Genomic DNA, 25624 nt, shown 5'->3' with positions numbered 1-25624 from the left:
TCTCCTCACGGCCCTCCACCGGGGGACGGAGCGGTCTTAACACCTCCGGAGCTAACGTCTTCGGCTCTGGGTCGGCTGTCTCAGGAACGCTTGGGAGCCTTCCGGGTCCTAGAGGGGGTTCGTGAGACAGGGGGCGTGCACCGCTTGCGGGTGCTCGGCAGCTGGGGCTGAGAGCTGGGCCCGGGTTGAGGCAGAGCAGGAGCTGGTTTCTTCACAGGGGGACGCCCTCGGCGGCAGACGGGGCCGGGCCCGGTAGCGGCAGGTCTGCGGCGGGGCATGATGCTTGAGAGATGGCCTCCGTCTGCTTCTTCACCGCGGAGAACTGTTGGGCGAAGTCCTCGACGGTGTCGCCGAAAAGGCCAATCTGAGAGACAGGTGCCTCCAGGAGGCAGTTCTTGTCGGCCTCACGCATCTCGACCAGATTGAGCCAAAGATGGCGTTCCTGGACCACTAGGGTGGCCATCGCCTGTCCGAGTGCCTGCGCTGTGGCCTTCGTCACTCTCAAGGTGAGGTCGGTCGCTGAGCGCAGTTCCTGCGGCACATCAGGAACAGGTCCACCCCCGTGCATGTTTCTAAGTGCTTTGGCCTGGTGGACTTGCAGGAGGGCCATCGCATGCAGGGCAGAGGCAGCGCTTCCAGCCGCACTGTAGGCCTTCGCGTTGAGCGAGGATGTTGTCCTACAGGGCTTGGATGGGAGTACGGGGCGGCCACGCCAGGGGGTAGGGCTACCGGGGCACAGATGGTACGCAACTTCCCTATCGACCTGGGGAAATCGCCCCGTATCCGTGGTGCTCTCCGCCGTCGAGGGTGGTGAGAGTGGAGCGGGTGGCACCTAGACAGGCGGAGAGCGGGGCTCTCCACGTAGACGTCAGCTCGTCATGCACCTCCAGGAAAAACGGGACCGGGGGATGCGAGGCCGCGAATGGCGCGCTGCCCCCAGGAACCAGTCATCCAACCGTGAAGGCTGTGGGGAGGATGGAGGGTTCCAATCCAACCCCACGCTCACGGCGGCCCGGGAAAGCATGTCAGACATCTGAGCGTCAGCCTCAGCCTGGGCCTGCTGGCAGTCCAGGGGAGTCCTCGGCATCAGACATCACACTCTCCGATGCAGCGGCGAGCTCATCTGCTTCGGGCTCGGGAGGATAGACATCCAGGCCGTGAGGCGAGCCGCAATTGCCGCGAGCGTGGACGGGGACCAGCGAGCGTGTCGGGAACGGGAGGTTCGCGGGGCTACCCGGCGAAACTGCACCCGCTGCCGCCCCAAATCGCCCCAGCGCCAACCGCATCATCCTCAATCCCGTGGGAAGAAGGAGCAATGCGGGGTGCAGCTGGGGTGGCTTGCTTTCTGTTGAAAGCAAGCCGCGACCGCTAACGTGGTCATGGTCATGTTCTCGCAGTGAGCACATGAACCATCCACAGCCGCCTGTGATCGCGCCCAAACACACGAGACAGCGCCTGTGGCCGTCTGAAGCGGAGAGCACTCTACCGCATCCAGGAACAACACAGGGGCGGAAGGGCATCTTGAAAAAGACGCGTCCTGAAAAGGACGTTCAACGCCGCTGTGTTTTGCTCTTTTAGAGAAATTACTCTTTTAAAAGGAATTTGCTCTTTTAAATACACAATGTGTGTGTGTGTCTGCGCTGTCGAAACGCTCAGGAGCAACAATGCACACCGTGCAATGTGAAGGAGAAAGCCGCTGATGTGCGCCGTCAAGATCCAACAGCATGCAGATCGTCAGATGAAACAGGAACGTTTATAGTGGTGTGTAAACTCGCAGCAAACTGCAGACAGACCATCGGCTCCTAAGAAATTTTCTGAATGAACTCCCGTATTTGCGCCGCTTAAATACCCGTATGTCCGGGGGCGGGACATGCAAATACCGGCTGCCAACTCTCATTGGCCTTTTTTCATAGATCAGAGGTGGATATCGGCGCTCAAGAGAGACCCCTAGTGTCGCTTCTCCAACACAACGTGGAGAGAGTGACAGAAGGGGAAATTAGGTTATTTAGAGTGTTTTTGAAAGGCTCTATTTTTGGTGTGTTCCAGTGTGGATATGAGACATAAATGTCGAAAAATCAAGGTGTTTTCAAATGAAAACAGATTAGCATGGACATGGCCTTAATTAACATATTATTTGTTTTTTGTATTGTGTATTGTGAAGTTTCCCTAGTATTGGTACAGAAATTTTGCTATTGTGATAACCCAAAGTGCTACATAAAAGCCTTAAGATATAAAAAAAGTGAAATTTAAAAGGACATACCAAAATTTTGGGAATTTGGGGAATTCTGGACCACTTCTTGCAGAGTATCCACACAAAACCCACAGCAATGAAGAGCAACACAACAACAACTCCTATTACAGCCGGGATGTAGCCTGTCAAGAACATATCTCAGTAAAGCAATCTAGTGTAGTATTGGCATAATATCAAAGTTAAAATACACAGAGTGTGAGCTTTATTAGGGGAACATGTGCGAATCCTCAAACCAGCCCATCTGGCACCAACAATCATGCCATGCTCCATATCACTGAGATCAAAGTTTTTCCCATTCTTATGGTTGACGTGTAACTGAAGCTCCTGACACCTATCTGCATGATTTTCATGCACAACAGTCTCTAGAATTTACTCTGAATGGTGCAAAACAAAACTCATCCAGTGAGGGGCAGTTCTGTGGATGGAAATGTCTTGTTGATGAAAGAGAGATCAACAGAGAATGGACTTTCTGGTTTGAACTGACAAAGTCTACAGTAACTCAGATAACCGCTCTGTACAATTGTGGTGAGAAGAATATCATCTCAGAATGCTATTATGAGATGCACTGTTAAAGGTGGTGAGGGGGCATTTTACCTCACACTTATAGTTCTATATTATTTTTATTAGATGCATACATTTACAAATGTAAACAAATATTTAAATGTTAGCTCAAATGACCTCAAAATCAAATTTTTGATTCAGTTGAAATGGGTGATTCACTTTGGATTCTTTGCTGGTTCATGTTATTTCTGTTAAGGGAATTGTAAAATTAGTAGGCTAGCAGCTACAAGTTTGTTTACAAATAGCGGCTGCAGACTCCTCTTGTTTTTCATTGCTTACTGTTTCATAGGTTTTCACAGGCTGCAGCACCTCCCACAGTCCCTTTACACCCCGAAAAGTACCCACCCCTGAGTAAGAGCTAAAATTGTCCCTTAAAACGGCTACGAGGAATAATAGTTCCTCAGGTGCGAATACGCAGAAAAGTATTAGCCCCAGGGAAAGTACCTAAAACGTGTTTTAGTCCCTGAAGTGAGAAAGGGCCTTATGTTAACAGCATGAACATTTGTTAATGAATAACATCATTAATTCATGTGGCAGGGCGGAGGGCGGGGCCGGGTCGTGATCATACACACCCGGTCTCTTATCAGGCTAATCAAGCCTCCGGTCGATTAGAAGGTCGACTGCGGAGGATTGTGCGGGAGAGAGAGATAGTTTACGGACATATCCGTCATGTGTGTTTGCCTTTTGTTTGAGATTGAAATTAAACTATTATTTGTATCGTCAAGCCGGTTCTTGCCTCCTCCTTTCCATCGACTGCTTTACACTGGTGCCAAAATCCGGGAAGGAGGAGGGATACGCCGTAGTAGAGTTCTCACCACTATTGTCCACCCCAACGGAGCAGCCGCAGCCATCTGCGGGGGACGAGGAGCCCGGCCGACTGGAAGAGGACGACGGCCACGAGGGGAGAAGGGGCTCCTAACCGACTGCCTGGAGTGGTCAGGGCCGCTGCCAGGGTCGGAGGAGTCGCCTACCAGCCGCTGAAACGCGGCGGGGTCTGAGACCGCCGACCGCGAGGGGCTCGCTGCCGACCACCTGCAGCGAGAGAAACTCTGCCAGGGGCGGGGGAGACCCCTTCTGTTCCTCAAGAATGCAGCGGGGCGTTCCGTCCACCAGGGGCTGGAGGACTGCCTCCGATCCACCCGGAGAGGCGCGACTGTCGTCCGTTAGAGGGTGGAGGATTGGCCGTGGAACAAGCTACGCCGTATCGGAGAACTGGCGAGTAAGTGTTTTTTTTTTTATCTCTCTCTCCTTGCTCTCTCTCACTGCCGCTCCAAAAAGGCACGCCCCTCCCCAGGGAAAGGGGGGGGGGTGTACATCAGGCTCCCCTGCCTGAAAGAACAAGGGAGGAATGTGGCAGGTCGGAGGGCGGGGCCGGGTCGTGATCATACACACCCGGTCCCTTATCAGGCTAATCAAGCATCCGAGAGAGATAAAGGTCGACTGCGGAGGATTGTGCGGGAGAGAGAGATAGTTTACGGACATGTCCGTCATGTGTGTGTTTGTCTTTTGTTGAGTTGGTTCTTGCCTCCTCCTTCCCATTGAAACGCTTTACAATTACATATAAGTAGATCTCACTTACTGCCTAAAACAAATGTTTCCTTGATAGACTTTTAACAGCAACAATTAACCATGGCCGTGGCTGGGCAGAATGAGACAGTATTTTGACAGCAGATGAAGTGTGAAAGGGTGATAGTCTTACCAGTCTCAGTAGGCTTGTGCACAGAGACACAAACGTTTCTGTAGGTACTAGTATGTATAGCAGCAATCATCCCTTCTAACAGTAACTCAATGCACTGGCCATCAAAGCTTTGGTTAAGGTGGATTACTGCAGTGCACAGCTCTTCGTCATCTAAACATTCAAATGTACTGTCTCGCTGAGGAAGGAAGAAGGATTTTTATCCAAAACGTTCTTTATTTCTACTCGTGTTCAGATGGGTGGAAAGAGAAACAGTTCCTATTCTACATTACTACGCATTCACTTTCATGCTAGATAAATATTACAATCAAAACACTTAGAATCAATTTCATCAAAGGATTGATCCTCCCAAAACAATACCAGTATTTGAAGTATCAATACTTCAAATTCGGTTTAGTTTTACTAACCTGATCATGTGTGACTCTGTACAAAAATACCTCCTTCAGAATGTCCTGTTTATAAAAGTTATAAGGGTGCAGAAAGAACACATCAATCATATCTTTATGAACAGACATATTTACATCTGGAAAGTGCACAGAACCTGCAAGAGAGCACAAGGTAATAATGCATATTAAAAAAATGATAAGAAAACAATCATAAGACCAAACATAATCAGTATACAAATAGAGGTAAGAAATTGGACTAAAGTATGGCAATATTAATATGACATCAGTCTTGCCAGTCAGAATTTAAATGGCCAAAATGATCAAACAATTATTCATAAATGTAGATTTTTACAATCTATGATAAACAGATGCGACGTGACGCCATGCGAGGAGTGGACATGTGGACGTTATTATCTCACTGTAATAAGTCGAAAGATTACGGAGATGGAAAAAAAAAACTCTCGAGTTGGTTAAAGAGTGGCAGATGTTGAGAAACAGATCGATTATCTGGAGATATTGGAGAGGGAATTGTCCGCTAATTGTCCACATGTACAAAATAGACCTGGAAGGCATTTCGAAAAACTGGAAGATTTGGAAAATAAGAGCCAAGGGAATAACGTAACGTTGGAATTCCTGAGCATGAAGGTGGCATAGATATGGCGAAATTCCTGGACGAGTTCTTCCCGAGTCTGCTCGACATAACAGCGCTAACAGAGTCCCAGCTCACAGATCTGCTGAGGGAGACAGGCCCGATCAATTCTGTGATTGAGAAATGCAATCGGTTCAAGGAATGCAAGAAACTCTTGCATCAACAGGAGAACGTTTTTGCACTGATGTTTCCGGCCAAACTGAGAATAGACACCAAGGATAGTCGCAAAGTATTTTTATGCCCCAAACAAGCACTGTCCTAAATAGAAACAATGGATGAGTAAACCATTGGGTGAGTGGATTGACTCGCTGTACACTGACTCGATTGTCTGAGAAATCTAGGCGGCATTTTTGTTTCTTTTTGCGTTGGAGTTTGTTTTTTTTGGGAGTTTGTTTTTTTGGAATAACACTTTTATATATAATATAAAAATAACCGAGTTCAGGGTTTGATTGTTGCATTAATGGGGTATGTGGTCTCTATAATCTTGTTTTTGACACACAATTTACTTTTTCCTATTATATCTAAATGTCACATGTTAATATGAGTGGGTTATCTTTCTCCACGTGGAATGTGAATGGGTTGGGGCACCCCATTAAAAGGAAGGTTATTTATTTTATTAAGCATAAGAAATATTATATAGTGTATCTTCAAGAAACTGACTGAAAACAATGTCTATATGGAGACCAACTGGCCCTCAGTATCCTCTGTGGGCGTGGCTTGGGAGGCACTTAAGGCAGTTCTTAGGGGTCGGATCCTTCAGTATGCCTCATTCATAAAAAAATCCAAAGCACGAGAACTTGTGGAGTTGGAAGGGAATATTAAAAGTGCAGAGGCAGGGCTGAAGTGCCAAATGTAGTCTGATGATCTCAGGGAATTGACCAGATTGAAATACAGATATAATACAATTTTGTCGCAGAAGGTGGAGTTTTGGTTATTCAGGGCAAGAAAGTCATACTTTGAGTCGGGGGACAAAGCAGGGAAGCTTTTGGCTAGATATATAAAACAGAGAGAGCCTTTTTCTACCATTCCCTCTGTGAAATCAGCTGGTGGTGAAATATTTACCCCTGGACATTGATATTATTAATGCGTTTAAAGAATTCTATCTTGATCTTTATAGTTCCACGTCTTTGTCAACTAATGAATATATTAGATGTGGAACCATTAGAACTCCCTAAACTGACAACTGAGCAAAATAATTCTTGACGAGGTTGACGAGGTTATTAAGGCCTTACCTACAGGTAAGTCTCCGGGGCCAGATAGTTTTGCTGCTGAATTATTTAGATCTTATGTTACAGAATTGGCTTTAATCTTTTTAAGATTTTGAAAATATACAGGTTCGGGAATACTTTTATTGTATAGATTAAGTTACTTTATAAACACCCTGTAGTGGTGGTACAAATAAATTGATTAATTTCAGATTATTTTACTTTTGATAGGGGCACCTGTCAGGGTTGCTCTCTTTCCCCATTATTGTTCTGTCTTGCCCTGAAACCATTAGCAGCCACGATAATAAAGGAGAATGATTTTCCAGGGGTGATTGCGGGAGGTGTGGCGCATAAGCTTCTGCTTTATGCAGATTATATTTTATTATTTGTCTCTGACCCTTCTAGATCTGTGCCTTGCCTCCACAGAATCATGAATTCCTTTTCCAAATTCTCAGGATACAAAGTCAATTGGTCTAAATCTGAAGCTTTGGCTTTGACAGCATACTGTCCAGTAACGGCCTTCCAGCCGGGCGCCTTCCAAGTGGCCCAAACAGGGCATTAAATATTTGGGAATTGTATTCCCAGAAAATCTGAGTTAATTTTGATCCCTTAATGAAACGATTTTCGAATGGGCAGGTGGGCTTCATTACATTTATCTATGATTGGGAAGGTAAATATAATTAAAATTTATTGTATTCCAAAATTCAACTACCTGTTACAATCTAGCCCTGTAGATGTCCCGCTCTCATATTACAAGCAATTTGATAGCATAGCGAAGTCCTTCATTTGGAAAGGTAAACGTCCCAGGTTAAATTTAATAAGTTGCATAGGCCGATTGACAAACGTGGGTTAGGCCTACCTATGATTTTGTTTTATTATTATACATTTGCTCTCAGAGATTTGGCTCATTGGTCACTTCCACCTGAGAGCCCCTCCCTTGTTTTGTATTGAAAAGGAAGTTCTTGTCCCAATCTCGCCACTGCAAAGCCTTTCGATCAAACTAATCAGAGAAGTTAAGTCACACCCCGTTATCTTGCATTTGCACTCGATATGGACAAAAGTGTCCAGACTGTAAAACTCTGATATTTATTTAAACGTAGTCTCGAGCATATGGCTTAACCCTAAACTATGTATTAATAAGTCCCCTTTCTGTTGGTCAGTTTGGATTGTGATGGCAGATAATACACTCGGTGACCTATATGAGAATGGAGTATTGAGATCTTTTGAAAATTTTGTTCAACATTTTGGGATTCCCAGATCTCAATTTTATAAGTATTTACAGCTGCGCCACCTACTCTGCACTGTTTTTGAGAGTGGCATGCACCCCCCTAGTGCAGCAGATACTCTGGGAGTGGTGATTGCTGCTTTTGGAAAAGGTCATGAGGCATCAGTTTATTACTCCCTGCTAATTCAGAGTCTGGGGTACGGAACTTTAAATTCTCAAAAATGTATGGGAGGAAGATTTAAATTTGTTACTGGAGGAGGGAATGTGGGCTAGGATTCTTAAAAACATCAAGTCTGCATCAAGAAATGCAAGGGTGCGCCTTATGCAATTTAAGATTTTACCTAGATTTTATTGGACCCCTTCTAAATTGTATAGGTTTGGTCTTAAGGACACACCCACCTGCTGGCGATGCCATTCAGAAGATGGAGACCACACATGTTTTTTGGGGGTGTCGTAAGATCTAAGAATTTTGGTTGAAGGTGCAAAGTTTTGTATGTGAGGTGTTGAACACTCAAATTTGGGAGATGGGGAGGTCATACATTTGGAGGATAAGTACATAAAAAATTGAGTTTTGAAAAGTGTGATGATTGGTTGGCAGGTTATTTTAAGGGGATGGAAGTCAGATGGAGCACCCTCGTTCCCAGAGTGGTGTGCGGAGATGGGGAGGGTGCCTGCCTTCGAGAAGGGGTTGAGTAGAAGGATGAGTTAGGAATTTTATTTAACAAATAAATAGGCCAAGTATTTAGTGTTTTTGGGGGACTCTCGAGGAGGGGCGTTGGAGAGAGTAATTTCGAGTTTAGTTTTTAATTATGCTTGATTATTGTATTTTCTATTTTTTTTTTATGTGTGTGTTTCACTAGGCGTTTTCTGGCAAACGTGTTGATTGCAAACAACAGGAACACACAGATTCACACATAATACTTGGCTGTACTTGGTGTTTTATTTGGCATTTAAAGGCCTTAAGTATGATCAATAGTAAAAGTGATGTTTGATTTGAGGAATATCAGGTATATCAATGCAGTGCATGCATGTACTGTAATTAAGTATAAAACTATATGATTAATTACTTAGAAAACTTACATTTATGTGTGTTATCATTATAAAAGTCACTGCTGTAGGTAAATTGAACGGAGACATGTTCTGATTTCTCTTTTCCATCATGTGCTGTCACAGTCACTACATAATTATCAGCAGGGTCGCTGGTATACTCGCTGATATTCAGGTGCATCTGAGAAGTCTCCACTGTTTGTAAATCACTAGAGATAAATGAGAGATAAAGATTGTCTATTTATTAAAGGCACAGTTATTTTATCCCTTTTTTCTCCAATTTGGCGCGCCCAATTCCCACTACTTACTAAGTGCTTGTGGTGGCGCAGTTACTCACCTCAATCCTGGTGGTGGAGGACAAGTCTCAGTTGGCTCCACTTGTGAGATAGTCATTCCATGCATTTTATCACGTGGCTCATTATGCATGACACCGCAGAGACTCACAGCATGTTGAAGCTCATGCTACGCTCAGCGATCCACGCACAACTTACCACGCATCTCATTGAGAGTGAGAAACCCTAACCGCGACCACAAGGAGGTTACCCCATGTGACTGTACCCTCCCCAGCAACCTGGCCAATTTGATTGCTTAGGAGACCTGGCTGGAGTCACTAAGCACGCCCTGGATTCGAACTCGTGACACCAGGTGTGGTAGTAAAGGCACCGTTATTAAAGGAATGTCCAAACTAATTTTTCCATTCAATAAAAGGGGATGGGGACTAGGAATGGCCATGGCCACTATGAGTCCTTTCATAAGGACTCATTCAAGAACCGTGCATACTGTATGCACACACTTGAAAAAGCAAATGATGACTCAACATGAAATCTGAACTGTAAGCAAGCTTTAAGGTAAAAGAGATTATGTGGCTCTAAGATATACAAAGCACTATCCAAACAAAAATTACTAATTTTACTGTGATTATTTGTTAACGTGATAAAAGTGCTTACCTTACATAAGGTTTGACCATTACAATGAATTTCAGTTGTTCAGTTGGTTTACTGTAGTTCCAGTAGAGTATATTAACAAAGTTGTGACAATCAAGACTGACGTTTGTGGGAGAGGGAACTGTCAAGAAAAAAATAATAATGCTGGTTAGATTCAGTAATCTGGTGACCTCATAAGTGTACTTGAGTTTCTTTTAGTTAATTTTTTCCAATGTTGCATAACAAGTACTGAAAAATATAAAAAATATATATATATTTTATGATGAAAATATATTTTGACTTTTGCTTATACACTTGACTAAACTGAATATGTGTTTGAAGACAAATATAAATTACAGTTACAATACAAAAATAAATTCATTAAAAATACATGATAAATAAATAAATGAGTGCGGTATGTTCAAAGAAGCAAGTTTTTAATTATTAAAAAAATAAGCCTTAGAGACATGTTTTTTTTTTTTTTATTAACATATTTTATGGTGAAAATGCAAACTGACATTGCAGCACGTCATATGATATTGGGGTCATTTTGAATAAAGGAAGTGGTTATATGTGCATGCTAAAATCTACACTGGATATGCAGGTCTTGCTCAATATAAAGAATTGATATACATTTTGAGGCCTCAGACTTGTGGTGAGATGTAAGTAGATCCAAGTGGGCCATACATATTCAATACGAATTAGTATTTCTTTTATGTATTGACCTTTACTTGCTTTTTTTTTTTGTGAATATAATATAATATTTATTTGTAATTATTGCATGATATTTCATGGTTAATTGCAATTAATCACAGATTTAGAACATTATAAAATCTGACTCTAAATATACTTTTCCTGTCAAAATGCATAAATCTTCATTTTTTTAAATAAAATAAAACAACAAGTAACAATATTGTTTTATTAACATTTTCTACGAAAATGATTCCACAGTATAGATTCCATAGAGGATAGAAATACATTAAAATAGCACCAATTAAAGTAACACTAATTGTTTCCCAAAGTCTAAATAGGTTAACCAACTGAAATATCTTGTTCCCGTTGTTTTCATAGCAATGGACATTAAATCCATTTAATGTCTCAAACCCAGGGGTTAAAATTGGGATGTTTGAGAAGAGGGAACCCTAAAACACCACTTTGAACTCCACATGAAAAGCGCTTATGTCTTGTTTTGCATTTAGCACTGGCACTGTCCATATAACGGTACTTCATACGAATAGTCTGGAACGTAACGCCGGGGATTTGTTGATGCTTCACTCCAGCAAGTCACGTGAATGCGTCTTATCACATGTCCCATTTGGGTTTGTTTTGTGCCAAATATTAGGATTTAGAGGTCCTTTCTCCATCATCGTTTGTGGTGTGTATATTTGTTAGTGTAATGGCCCCGAACACATCACAAAGTTTCTGGCCTATTCCAACCAGTGTTTAGAACGTACATGAGCTGAATAAAATGTCAGAATTGAATGTGAAAATGGATAAAAGCGTTAATCGCAATTAAGAAAAATCAACGCATTAAACATTTAAAATTAATCACATTTGTTAACTTTAGTTATTTTATATCATAGAATTGTGGCAAGTTCTCCATGATGCTTGGAACAACATATCACCAACCTTGAAAAAGGTTGTTTTAAAGGCATAGGGTTGTAGTACTTGAGATCGGTCTTTGTCTCGAGACCACTTTTTGAAGGTCTCGAACTAGTCTCTGAATCGGAATATCCCCACCCCCCTTCACACGCACTCCAAGAAAGTGAATGGGGGAGATAGGAGAAGAAACTGTGGCTATCTGAGAGATGTCACACTAATCTTCTGTAATACAATTTGGCTACCTAAACCAGTGTTTCCCAACCACTGTGCCCACTAGGTGCCGGGAAAGATTGTCAGGTGTGCCGTGAAAAATGATCAAATTCCTCAAAATAAATAAATACCGTTTTCTTCCAGTATTTTAGTGAAGACATAGAAACAGTAGAAGAGTTTTAAAGTTGCCAGACTAAAAGCTGTTTATTTGTGCACAGCATAGAGTATCAGATTTTATGAACAGATGTGGCTTATTGTCGCATTTCTTTCATGAAACATAAACCGAATATGAGAAACTGTTACATACGATTACTAAAAGCAAATTCTCCTGTTTTGAACAAGCCCAAAAATACTGTGATTCGATGTATAGATTCTGAGTTACTGTAATCTTCACAGAGCGCGTTTGACATCTGAAACGCTAAACGGAGGCTGGGCGGCTGCTCTCGGGTCCTATGGCCTGCCGTATACAACCTTTGTCAGCGCGACTTCTGTTTGTTTTTCTCTCTATCAACAATACAATTTTGACCCGTTGCGAATTATAGTCAGGTGTTGCTTTATTTCCGGAAATCACAGTAAATAAATAAAACATTTATTTGCTGTGCTGTTACAAGAATTCATTTGCAAGAAAAAATCTACAAATTGGAAAAGACACAAATTTGTTGGTTTTTCATTATCCAATTAGCGCTCTTGTCACCTGTGACCTCATTATACAGCGTACACGTTACTTGCATTTTTTGCATAGCCGAATTTCAAACATTACGAGCTCGCGCTACTAAGACAGACAGAAAACATGGACAAGTTATTGAAAAGGAAAACTATCGACGATGGTTATATGGGATAGTGGTGTGCCATGGGATTTTTTAATCGTAAAAAGTGTGCCGAGGCAGAAAAAAGGTTGGGAAACACTGACCTAAACCGCAAAGAGTTCATCTGCAAAAAAACGTTCAAAAGAAAACACAGAGCAGTATGTACATTTTGCAATGCAATGCTTACCGAGATGAATGGGACCACGTCAAACTTGTATTGGCACTTAAGGAAGCATAAAGAAAGTTATGATGAAACTTTTAAAGTTTAAGTGATTTTTGCAAAGCTAGCAAGCTAACGTTAGCAATATGCCTCTTGCTGCATTCCATTAAACTCAGAAAGTCTGATTTTCCAAATTCCTACTGGGAAAAGTGCAATGGACTGCCACTTTAAGTCGTAATTACAACTTGTAAATAAGTGATAAACATTCACTTTTATTAAATAATATTGATAAATGAGTCAAAAGTTCCTACATTACATGATATTAAAGCTCGTTTAACAAATGTTAGCAGAGTAGTAGGTGTTCAAAACATGGTATATTATAATCTCTTTTGATAATCGTACACCTGTAGCACAAACGCTAGCGTTGCAGATAGTTTATGAATTGAGTTGTTAGCAGACAACTCTGGTGAGAGTCAAACACCTGCTAAGCTAACGGGAGCATTGCAGTTTTGTTTCCTTAATGTCATCTTCCGAGCATCTGGCATTGGAATGCATTTATGGTCGGAGATCGGAGATATCAAGTGGAATATCCTACATACGAGTTGAATGGAACGCAGCATCTGTATCTAAACTCATCTTCACCCCTCACCCAAAGAGATTTAGCGAGTATTAGCTATACATATTAGCTACCTATGTATTTACTGTTTTTTAGGGCACTAGTTTCAGTTGCTTGCCAGCTATTTGTCACATAGCTAGGTCCGCAAACAATTTTATTGTTTTAGGTGGATGGTAAAAACTTGGAAAAGGAATTTGATCGTTACATAAAGATGGTTACGTTGATTTCAGCTTATTAGTGTTGTATTTGTTTGCTCATAGAAAACAAAAAGGTAAATTCACCTCTGCAATACCTTTTGATGATTTTATTAAGACATTTCTCATGGTACACTGATATACACACTGATATACACACACACACACACACACACACACACACACACACACACACACACACACACACACACACACACACACAGTATATATATGGCAATAAAAGACGTAAATGAAGAGGAATCTTCATTTGTTTTATGTGGGTGTTTTTATTGGAATGTGGATCTTTCAGATCAATTTGAGGAGTGTTTTGCATGTTCCACATTTTATCATAAGTGTGTCATGCAGTGTGGGACTCGCACTGGTCTGGTCTTGGTCTTGGTCTTGACTTGGTCTCAACACTTCAAAGTCTTGGTCTTGTCTCAGTCTCGATACACTCTGGTCTTGGTCTCAGTTTAGGTGGTCTTGACTAAAACCACTGGGTGGACGTACCAAATATTCAGAGATTTTTATGTATACTGCACTTTGCAAAAAGGTAATTGATAAATAACAATTATTCAATTGGCATTATTTTTGAAATCCTATTTATAAAATTTTCTTTACAACTGCCTAAATCTTTTGCATAACACTGGGTGTACACACACACACACACACACACACACACACACACACACACACACACACACACACACACACACACACACACGTTGTGTTTCCATGTTTTATGGGGACTTTCCATAGCCATAATGGTTTTTATACTGTACAAACTTTATATTCTATCCCCTAAACCTAACCCAACCCCTAAACCTAACCCTCACAGAAACCTTTCTGCATTTTTACATTTTCAAAAAACATAATTTAGTATGATTTATACGCTGTTTTCCTCATGGGGACCGACAAAATGTCCCCACAAGTTCAAAAATTTCGGGTTTTACTATCCTTATGGGGACATTTGGTCCCCACAATGTGATAAATACACACACACACACACACACACACACACACAGCACACACACACACACACACACACACACACACACACACACACACACTGTTCAGCTACAACATTAAAACCACAGACAGGTGATAACATTTATTATTTCATTACAATGGCACCTGTCAAGGGGTGGGATATATTAGGCAGCAAATGAACAGTCAGTTCTTGAATTTCATGTGTTGTAGCAGGAAATATTGGCAAGCCAAAGTTCGTAGCAAATTTGGCTTTGAGCATCTCCAAAATGGCAGGTCTTGTGGGGTGTTCCTGGTATACAAAAAGTGGTACCTATCAAAAGTGGTCCAAGGAAGGACAACTGGTGAACCGGCGACAGGGTCATGGGCGCCCAAGGCTCATTGATGCACGAGGGGAGCGAAGACGAGCCTGTCTGGTCTGATCCCACAGAGGAACTACTGCAGCACAAATTGCTGAAAACCTTAATGCTGGCCATGAAAGAAAAGGACCATGGAGCAATGGAAGACAGTGGCCTGGTCTGATGAATCACATTTTCTTTTAGATCATGTGGACGGCTGGGTGCTTATGACGTTTACCTGGGGAAGAGATGGCAACAGGATACACAATGGGAAGAAGGCCATCTGGCGGAGGCAGTGAGATGCTCTGGGCAATGTTCTGCTGGGAAACCTTGGGTCCTGGCATTCATGTGGATGTTACTTTGACACAAACCACCTACCTAAAGCTTGTTGCAGACCACGTACATCCCTTCCTGGCAACGGTATTCCCTGATGGCAGTGGCCTCTTTCAGCAGGACAATGTGCCATACCACACTGAAAAAATTGTTCAGGAATGGTTTGAGGATCATGACAAAGACTTGAAGGTGTTCAAGTCTCCAGATCTCAATCTGATAGAGCATCTATGGGATGTGCTGGACCAACAAGTCTGATCCATGGAGGCCCACCTCGCAACTTACAGGACTTAAAGGATCTTCTGCTAACGTCTTGGTACCAAATAACACAGGACACCTTCAGAGGTCTTGTGGAGTCCATGTCTCGAAAGGTCAGAGCTGTTTTGGCGGCACAATTCACCCTAAACCTAACCATGATTTAAAATAAAGTGTTGGATAGGAGGGAGCTAAAATTTGATGTTTGTATTGTATCAATTAAAAAATTAGTTTGTAGAATGGTAGGTCTAAAATGTGTACCTTTTAGTACAAGCCAAGTCATACAATACCTCGAGATTTCACCACCTTGTATGAATAATTACATCAAAGTCATCATTGAGACTATGTTGGCCGATCATTTTGTAGGGTAGGCCTAAGATTTTTATTGTGCTTAACATAATTACACAATTATTAGTGAATAAGGCCCCAAGTTTTGACTATTTTCCAGTGGGGTAGTCTGTAATGTTTTTGTGGCATTAAACATTATGAACCTAACTTAAGTACATGGAGAATAAAAAATATATAAATGGGAAGAAATGATTAATGTCACAGTTGAGTAAAACTCATATCCAGTTTCTGCAAAGTAACTTTCAGGCAAAAAGAACAAGATTATCAATGAAAATCTACCTAGTAAAACCTTGCAAGTAAGTTGACGAACACTTCTTAAAAGAGAAGTGAAATTTCGAGAGCAAAATTTTTATTTAGTTTTTTCAAATAAAGAGGAAGTCTACTGCTATTAAAACTCTTAACATTCAGATTTGATGAGAGGTTATGAAAGAGAATGAAACCATCAGCACTCACAAAGATCACATGCCAATACTGCACAATTGGCCCATCTTATTTTGTCCTTTAAAACATTTTCTATTGGCTGAAAGAACTGTTTTATTTGTGTGCCTTGACGATTGCAGGGATGTTCTCTTTTCTCACACTTCCAGTGACAGCACTCCTCGTTCTTCTAAAAGTTTTCATTTTTTTCTTTAATTATGGATTTCTCTCTTAAATAATGTGACTTTCATCTGCAATTAAGTTTGAAGTGCTCTCCTTATGCCCTTTTTGGAGAGTACTATGAATGGAAAGGAGGCCATATTTAATTTAACGCAAATGAATACAAAGCTGTAATGGATAGAAGAACAGCATTGAAATGATTGTAATGTCAGCCTTTGTTGTTGAGCCAACAAAACAATGAAAATATGTCTTTCCATTGAAAAGAAAAAATTACAAAAACATTAGTGAAAAAACATTTTGATCACGCGACCAAAGACTTGAAGTCAAATTTATTAAATGGACTATTTCTAATCCTCACAGCCTTGTTTTCATTAATTCACATTAAAAAATAGTTGTCTATCCAGACTAAAGTCCATTGTATTAAAAGGATCATTATTAAATATTATAAAGTGGATACTTCCAACTCAAAATTATGATTGGATTAGGTGTTTTAAAATGTTGATAACAGCACATATGTGACTGCACATTCCATATTTATGTAGTAAATAAAGTATTTATTGAACAAATTAAACATTGGTATCTTTTATCAAAATGATGTTGCCTCCATTTTATAATAGTAATAATCCATGACTGTTACAGTGATTTTACCATGGTTTAGGGTGTTTTGGGTGCTTCTCACCACTGTGCTTAATGCAAGTAAATCTCAAATCAACAGCATTTGAAGAAAAAAAACAACAACAAAAAAACACCCTCCACAAGATGCCTCGATTTTAGTTTTTTTAAGGAGGTTTTTAATTTTTTTTTTTGGTAATCAACATGATGCCACAAATGCTGTCGAATGAACTTAATTTGTATTGAACAAGGAATATTGCTTTAAGAACACCCCTTATCTGTGGTAAAATTACGTTTATGCTGTTTTGTCCTCATCCTGTTATGATTTTTGACTGAAGCAACACAGATACTGCATAAAAAAAGGCATGTGGTTTGAACCCACACTGAATTTCATATGTAACCACGTGTGATCAATAACACATTTTCACAATTTCTCAGATCACAGCTGTGGTTTTACTGTGAGACAAGTGTGAAAATAAAAACAAACATTCTAATACCCATATTTTACCTTCCAGAACTACTTTTGCCCAAAATGGATCAGAACCAGTACATGAGTTTAAACAAAGAATAGAGACAGACAGTAAGACTTTTGTTAGACAAAAGAAAAACAGGAAAGAAGATACACGCAAACAGAGAAAAGTGTGACTACAAAAGGAAGAAAGGCTGTACATATAGCATAGAAATCAAAAAAGAAACAGAATTACAATGGAGTGCAACAGTGACGACCCACATTTTCAGCAGCCTTGGTTTATTATTAAAAGTTCAAGTTGAAATGTGAATTTCTGTGGCTTCCACAGAAGCTGCATCATCAAACTTGAAAACCATGCAACTTCAAATAAAAATCTATATTATAGTCCACTTGTTTTATTGTCCAATCCACAATATTTCAGGTTGTTTCTAGCACTGCACAATTTGGACAAAAAGTCACATCATGAATATTTTGAAAAATATTGCAACTGTGATTTACAAACAACCAAAAAACTTTTAAGTGATTATTTTGTTACCAAAATGTGGTAATGTTTTTCCCGTGTTCTACTGCCAAAAGACTTGGGCTACTCTTTGAGGGCTACTCACTTCAGTCCAAAAACCTCACCTTTTTTTACTTCAGTCACAAACAAACAAACAAAAAATTCCTTCCCAGAAGGAAGCCTCTTCAAAAGATGATGCACAAGAAAGCCCGCAAACAGTTTGCTGAAGACAAGCAGGCTAAGGACATGAATTACTGGAACCATGTTCTGTGGTCTGATGAGACCAAGATAAACTTATTTGGTTCAGATGGTGTCAAGCAGGTGAGGAGTACAAAGACATGTGTGTCTTGCCTAGAGTCAAGCATGGTGGTGGGAGTGTCATGGTCTGGGGCTGCATGAGTGCTGCCGGCACTGGGGAGCTACAGTTCATTGAGGGAACCATGAATGCCAACATGTACTGTGACATACTGAAGCAGAGCATGATCCCCTCCCTTCAGAGACTGGGCCACAGGGCAGTATTCCAGCATGATAACGACCCCAAACACACCTCCAAGACGACCACTGCCTTGCTAAAGAAGCTGAGGGTGAAGGTGATGGACTGGCCAAGCATGTCTCCAGACCTAAACCCTATTGAGCATCTGTAGGGCATCCTCAAACGGAAGGTGGAGCAGCACAAGGTCTCTAACATCCACCAGCTCCGTGATGTTGTCATGAAGGAGTGGAAGAGGACTCCAGTGGCAACCTGTGAAGCTCTGGTGAACTCCATGCCCAAGAGGGTTAAAGCAGTGCTGGAAAATAATGGTGGCCACACAAACTATTTACACTTTGGGCCCAATTTGGACATTTTCACTTAGGGGTGTACTCACTTTTGTTGCCAGCGGTATAGACATTAATGGCTGTGTGTTGAGTTATTTTGAGGGGACAGCAAATTTACACTGTTATACAACCTGTACACTCATTACTTTCTATTGTAGAAAAGTGTTATTTCTTCAGTGTTGTCACATGAAAAGATATAATCAAATATTTACAAAAATGTGAGGGGTGTACTCACTTTTGTGAGATGCTGTACTAGGGTTGCAGCGGTATACCGGTTTCACGGTATACCACGGTTTGAAAATTGACGGTTAAAATACCATGTACATTTGCTTATCTACGGTATTGAAAAAATGCGGACGGAGAAGCTCACATGCGCATGTGCATCTCCTTTATTCCTTGTCTTACCTCATCAACTTGCGACACACACAAACACGCACGCACAGCGGAGAAAATGTCAGAGAGAAGCGAGGCGAGGGGGACTGACATAAGTGTGAGTTAAAGCAGTGTTTCTCAACTGGTCTATTCGGACTGGGTCGCGGACAGCAGGGAAAGAGCAATGCCAAATGAAATTTTGGCAGCCGCCAGAGTGATAGACTATTTAAGACTGCTGACGTAGATTTAATGATAATCTCGCAAACAGCTAAAGCAGACATGGGCAACATGTGGCCCGAGGGCTGGATCAGGCGCATTTATCGTAAAAGCGTTTTTATTTTTAATTGAATATTTCAGTTAACTTGCATTGGGACGTCACGCGTCTACACAAGCGTATAACATGCTCAAGGTTGCCAGATAAGAGACGAAACACCCCCAATTTGAGATTTATACTTGCGCAAATTGGAAATATTCCGCCTATGGTATACTTACTTTGTGCAATCTGGCAACCATGCATGTCTCACTTTCCCCTTTGATCAAATTTAGCGAAAAATGGCTACTCTGTGTCCATTCTTGAGGCTGCTTGTGATGTTTGGTGCTACTAATTTAGCAGGTAAACCTTCTCAGTGATTAAATTAAATACAAAAGTAGATCTCGGCATCATTGACATGCGAGCAAAAGCAAGCCAGAGACGAAATGTATTTTTTATTTGTGCAGTTTAGAAACGTTGATGTCCCTTCGCACCTGTATGTTAATATAACTAGCTAGTATTTATTTTTCATAAATACATTAATTTATTATTATTATTACTATTATTTAAGACTAGCACACTGACCTAACCATGGTAATGAGGAGCATTTCCTTCTGTGTAATATGTGTATAAATATGTAATATTAGGTCACAAACGGGATAATAATGGGCTCATATAAGTAAATATGCGCTTCAATTTTTAAAAGGGGGAGAGAAACTTCCTGTAGATTTTGACATCAACAGCAAAAATAATGTCACTTGATGCATGTCCTTGTACTGGAAAACCATGAACAAAACCATGCAACATAAAAGGAAATGCAACCCAGGATACATTAAATACAGGTTATGTTTAATCTATGGCAGGTCGACATTTGATGTCCAATGTAAAATCTGTCCTGAAGCAGAACCAGATGAGAACCTCTGAGTTAAAGCTACAGACAGGAGAGTCTACAGTATATGTTAACTGTTAATAATCATATGACATTACTTCAAAAGCTCACACAGCTGATGTTATTTTTCATTTAGTAGTTCATTTAACATGCTATGATAACATGCTTTAGTTATATAACATGTTATAGTTACATTATATTTTTTTAATTCTGTTTATTATATTTTTTCTATTTATTTATTTTCAAAAGAGAGACTTTTTTTGACACATACTTCAATAAAATAAATGGTTTCAAGTTTCAATTATAATTAAGTGTTTGCTCAAAAATAAATAAATTAATAAATTAACCCTTCTGTTTTCACTAATAATAGTAATTGTGTAATACCGTATACCATGATATTTTCTGAGACGGTTATTATACCTTGAAAATCTCATACCGTTGCAACCCTATACTGTACATCGTACCCGTCTACTGTATACATTTTTGACCACATCATGATAGAGTCTCAGCCCACTTTTAACCATTATGATTATTATTATTATTATTAGGGCTGTCAATCGATTACAATTTTTAATCAAATTAATTACATGATGTCCCGATTAATTAATCACATTTAATCTCATATACAAATATTTGCTGTGAAAGCCCCTCATATAACAATAATTCAATATATAATGATGAAATAATTATACAGTTATCTTGAAATATTAAAAATGTGTATATATATATATATATATATATATATATATATATATATATATATATATATATATATTGATCATAAGTCAATCATTGGCATACAGTTCACAGCAATCCATTACACAAGTCAATTTGTCAATCAGTTGAAATTTATTATGAGGGCTTGTTTAAGGACCCGTTAATGTACACCTGCGTCAGACATGCTTGTGTAGCGTCTCGGGTGCTTTGCATCATAAACATAAAAAAAACAGCTTTCTCTAGAAACTCGTCAGTCAATCATTGTTTTGAGGAATGAAGGCTATACAATGATTGAAAATGCCAAAAAACTGAAGATTTCATACAAAGTTGTACACTACAGACTACAAAGACAAAGCACAACTGTCTCTAACAAGCACAGAAAGAGATGTGGAAGACCAGATGTACAACTAAACAAGAGGATAAGTACATCAGAGTCTCTAGTTTGAGAAATAGATGCCTCACATGTCCTCAGCTGACAGCTTCATTGAATTCTACCCGCTCAACACCAGTTTCATGTACAACAGTAAAGACAAGACTCAGGAGTAAGGGCCTTATGGGGAGAATTGCAAAGAAACAGCAATTTTTGAAACAAAGAAACACAGACATTGGACAACAGATAATTGGAAAAGAGTGTTATGGATCTTAACCCCATTGAGCATTTGTGGGATCACCTAGACTGTAAGGTGCGTGAGAAATGTGTGGTGAAATGTCACCTGCGTATCTGGACAAACTGACAGCTGGATTGCCAAGGATATGCAAAGCTGTCATTGTAGTTTAAAATTTTTAATTTTTCATGTTATTAATGTCCTGACTATATATTGTGATCAGTTGAATGCCACTTTGGTGAATAAAAGTACCAATTTCTTTTCATAAGAGCAAAATCTGTAAATTATTCTGAACTTTTGGTCACCAGTGTATGTGTACCACCATGGATATCCAAGGCAGTGGTTCTAACTCCAAGGCCCCCAACTGTCCAAGAACATTTGAAGGCCCCCTCGCCCAAAACTAGAAGTTTATCTGATTAAAATAATTAATCATGGGCAATTTTTTATTCTAGAAGTTTCAGAAAGAGTTTGGTTATAATTTGTGGGCATACAACTGAAATAATTTTTTTAATTAAGTTATTTTAATATTTCTTAAATTAATTTTAAGTCATATTGAGGCCCCTTAGTAGGTCCGGCCCCATGGTTGAGAACCACTGCTCTAAGGTACTTCAAATAAAACCATGTTTATGGTACTGTTAGTGTATGTAATGCTTATTATTGCTTTGGCAAAGCAAATCCTTTTTTATCATGCTAGTTTAACTATTTTAACTTATTTCTGCTGTTGGAATAGTAAATAATACAATGGCCTTTGAGTCCAGATGAATGAGAATGGGTGGAGAAACATAAATGTGACGTTAATCAAGCCCCAACAGAAGTGATGTTCTCTTGTCCTATTTAGAAAACAAAAATAAGGGGGATTCTTTGCTTTTTACTTTTCATGTTTTTTAACTACGAAATGTGAAAATCAGATTATTATTAGGCTTTTCTATCTTCATCATTTTACATTTGACCACAAATTTCCCAGTCGATTTTTATAAATCACTTTATGAGACTGCGCTCACTAAGAGCTACACGATTAAATATGTTAGAGCTGACTAAAGCACTTTGTCACTACTAAAACTTCCCGATATTTCCATGTTTTCTATGACCCTCCATGGGAACACTGAAATCACTGACAAATCTGTTAACAGAAGTGATGCGCGAATTTCAAAAACAAAGATGAAGACATCTACTCAGCTACAATGATTATAACTATTATTATTTTGAAGCGAAACTTTACAAACCATGAGTCAAATTTCACGTTCACATGCACGCACACCCAAACTAATGATAACATGATAAACACCGACAGCATGATGAACCTCAACGATATTGTACTCACCAAAACCACAGACGATTTGACACAGGAACGCAAAAAACACCCAAATCGTGAATGCCGGATCCGTTGACATTGTGATAACACCGGTTTCCAAACCTTGACAATCCTATTTCAGACGGGTTCTTTCCTGCCTCAGCTTAGTGCTCGTGCGTCTCTGCGTTTCCACTTCAACTGACTGAAACTGAAGGGTTGCCAAATATTCAGACATGACATCAAAATCAGATGACTGGCCCACGCAATGATTCGTTATATATTGAAATACCTCATCTTTTTTATTCCGTTTGAAAATATGTGCTTTTAAAAATTTAAATTCGCTTTACGTTAGTTTTTTTTTAATTCACACAGTAGGCCTAAGACAAAAACGGTTCTTTTATTTTTTATATGCTGTCTCAACAAAATGACTGTCAGCATGGCTAGCAAAAATAAGATACACAAAAGTATTTACTCTGTTAACGTTTTCACATTCACAATTATGAATGGCATCTGAATCACGTACTGTTTGTGACATATTTTCAATTAAAATCAGAAAATTTCACCAAATGGTGGATAGTTTACATCCTTGGAAATGAACAGTACAACATTTCAATCATAAAACATCATGTTTAGTTAGATACTTAAATCTTACATGACACTAACACTCTTAACCTGAACTGCTTGCTGATGTGTGGCGCTGGAACCTAAATAATCCATGAGGTCACCAGTTAGTTTATTAAACTTGAGTCCCGCCTTCATCAATTTGATTGGCATTAAATCTCAAATGACATTAACGAGCAGTGTCAGACTACTGAGCACTCTAAAATCAAACTTTTTAAACCTTTATGTTATTCCTGCAACAACTTAATGGCAACTAGACGACTATGCATAATGGACTGCAGCAGAACAGCAACAAGAATATCAATTATTGGTGGGGACAATCTGGCCATATCTGATTATTTTAGGGGACTTGTCCCCCTCAATATATATTGCGGTTACAGCACTGCTAAAGCTTATCTGAATGTATCTAACTGGGGCTAGTCACACGTTTTTACTTCAGTCAACATTCCTCAAGATAAAGGGGATAAAGGATACCACTTTATATTAATATTCCCTAGCTTTTTTAAAGGTGCACTCAGTAATTGTTCCCTCATTAAAAAGTGTAACTCCTAAAGACATGAATTGTAATTTTGCAATATATGTAGGAAATCATGAGCAATTACATTAAAATAAAGACTCCAGTCATATCAGTAACCTTATAAAAGCTGTTTTATTCTACATAGAGGGGGTCCGCACATGGGGGCGGCCATGTTAGAATCACATGACCAGCTGAATACTACTCTCTTAATCTCAGTAACGTCCTGTTATTTGACACTTTCACTCATTGATTAAAATAATCATGTCTGACTGTGAATATTACATTTCTATAATGTCATCTGAAACTGAAAACTATTGATTTTAAATGATGCTGCATCCAAGACACTAGGTGTCACTGTAAGATGACATAAATACAAAAGTTACTGAGTGCACCTATAAGGGTTTAAAACAGGTTAATTATTGAAATTAATGAATTAAAATGCATTATAAATCATTGATATGCAATTATAAAAATATATATAAAAAGGGTGGCTGTCATGCAATACCTGCAAAATAGTGAGCCTTTTCACCACACATGTCATACATACATTCTTAATAACACTTATTTAGCATTTGTAACCTATGAAAATACACACACACACACACACACACACACGTAGTGTTTCCATGTTTTATGGGGACTTTCCATAGACATAATGGTTTTTATACTGTACAAACTTTATATTCTATTCCCTAAACCTAACCCTACCCCTAAACCTAACCCTCACAGAAAACTTTCTGCATTTTTACATTTTCAAAAAACATAATTGTTTCTCTTCTGTAAATGTATTGTTTTTGCACTTTATTTGAATAACAATATTTTACTTTAATTTTATGGTTTTTATTTGGCAGCCGCTGCTACCAGTCATTCTTTTTAAACAGTGCATATATATAAATCTAATAAGATTTACCTTAATATTACAAAGAAAAGGTGAACTCTACAACATTAAATTGTTGGCATGGACATAAACATTTATATAATGAGCTACATATTTAATTACAGATAATTATTGTCATTTTACATAAATTTGTCTGTAATTTTAGAAAACTGAAAAAATACAGTAAAATGATATAGGAAAAAATAGAAAAACATGTCATTTGTCATTATTGTCATAAATCGTAAAATCCCAGTTGGGTTGTTAATATAGAGATAATTTCTGTAATTCTACAGAGTTTTAAATGTAAATAAAAAAATGGAAAACTTCTGTAAAATTAGGATTTGTTTTTACAGTGTAGAGTTCACCTTTTCTTCTCCACACTCTCGATTTTCCAGATGTCCCAAACAGTCGGAAGGGGGCTTCATCAGAGAAAATAACTTTAAACCAGTCTTCTGCTGTCCAATCCTTGTACTTCCTGCAGAATTTCAGTCTGTCCTTGATGTTTTTCTTGCTGCTCTTCTGGACACCAGGCCATTGTCCAAATGTCTCAACCTGCTACCAATATTGAACAAGCTCTGCACTGGTGGTGACACGATTCCGTAGCTGACTCCTCAGGAGGAGACGGTCCTGGCGCTTGCTGGACACTCTGTGACGTCCTGAAGCCTTCTTCACTGCAGTTGAACCTCTCTTCTTGAAGATCTTG

General features: G+C 39.6%; 1 protein-coding gene across 2 annotated transcripts in view; it reads right to left on the bottom strand.

Moving 5' to 3' along the window:
- Positions 1-23086, bottom strand: part of LOC127660287 (interferon gamma receptor 1-like) — a 30542-nt gene extending 7456 nt beyond the window's left edge. For both annotated transcript variants that reach the window (XM_052150418.1, XM_052150419.1), the window contains exons 1-6: positions 22937-23086; positions 9968-10085; positions 9054-9229; positions 4916-5049; positions 4512-4686; positions 2261-2373 (exon numbers count right to left, since the gene is read on the bottom strand). In XM_052150418.1, coding sequence (XP_052006378.1) covers positions 2261-2373; positions 4512-4686; positions 4916-5049; positions 9054-9229; positions 9968-10085; positions 22937-23006 — 786 coding nt within the window. In that variant the 5' untranslated portion in view covers positions 23007-23086. The remainder of the gene's footprint in view (positions 1-2260; positions 2374-4511; positions 4687-4915; positions 5050-9053; positions 9230-9967; positions 10086-22936) is intronic.
- Between the last annotated feature and the right edge of the window lie 2538 nt (positions 23087-25624).

This window comes from Xyrauchen texanus, chromosome 20 (genome assembly GCF_025860055.1).
Source record: "Xyrauchen texanus isolate HMW12.3.18 chromosome 20, RBS_HiC_50CHRs, whole genome shotgun sequence".
Classification (NCBI taxonomy): Eukaryota; Metazoa; Chordata; class Actinopteri; order Cypriniformes; family Catostomidae; genus Xyrauchen; species Xyrauchen texanus.
The sequence above is the reverse complement of the archived record's forward strand: the minus strand, read 5'-3'. Positions and strand labels throughout refer to the sequence as shown.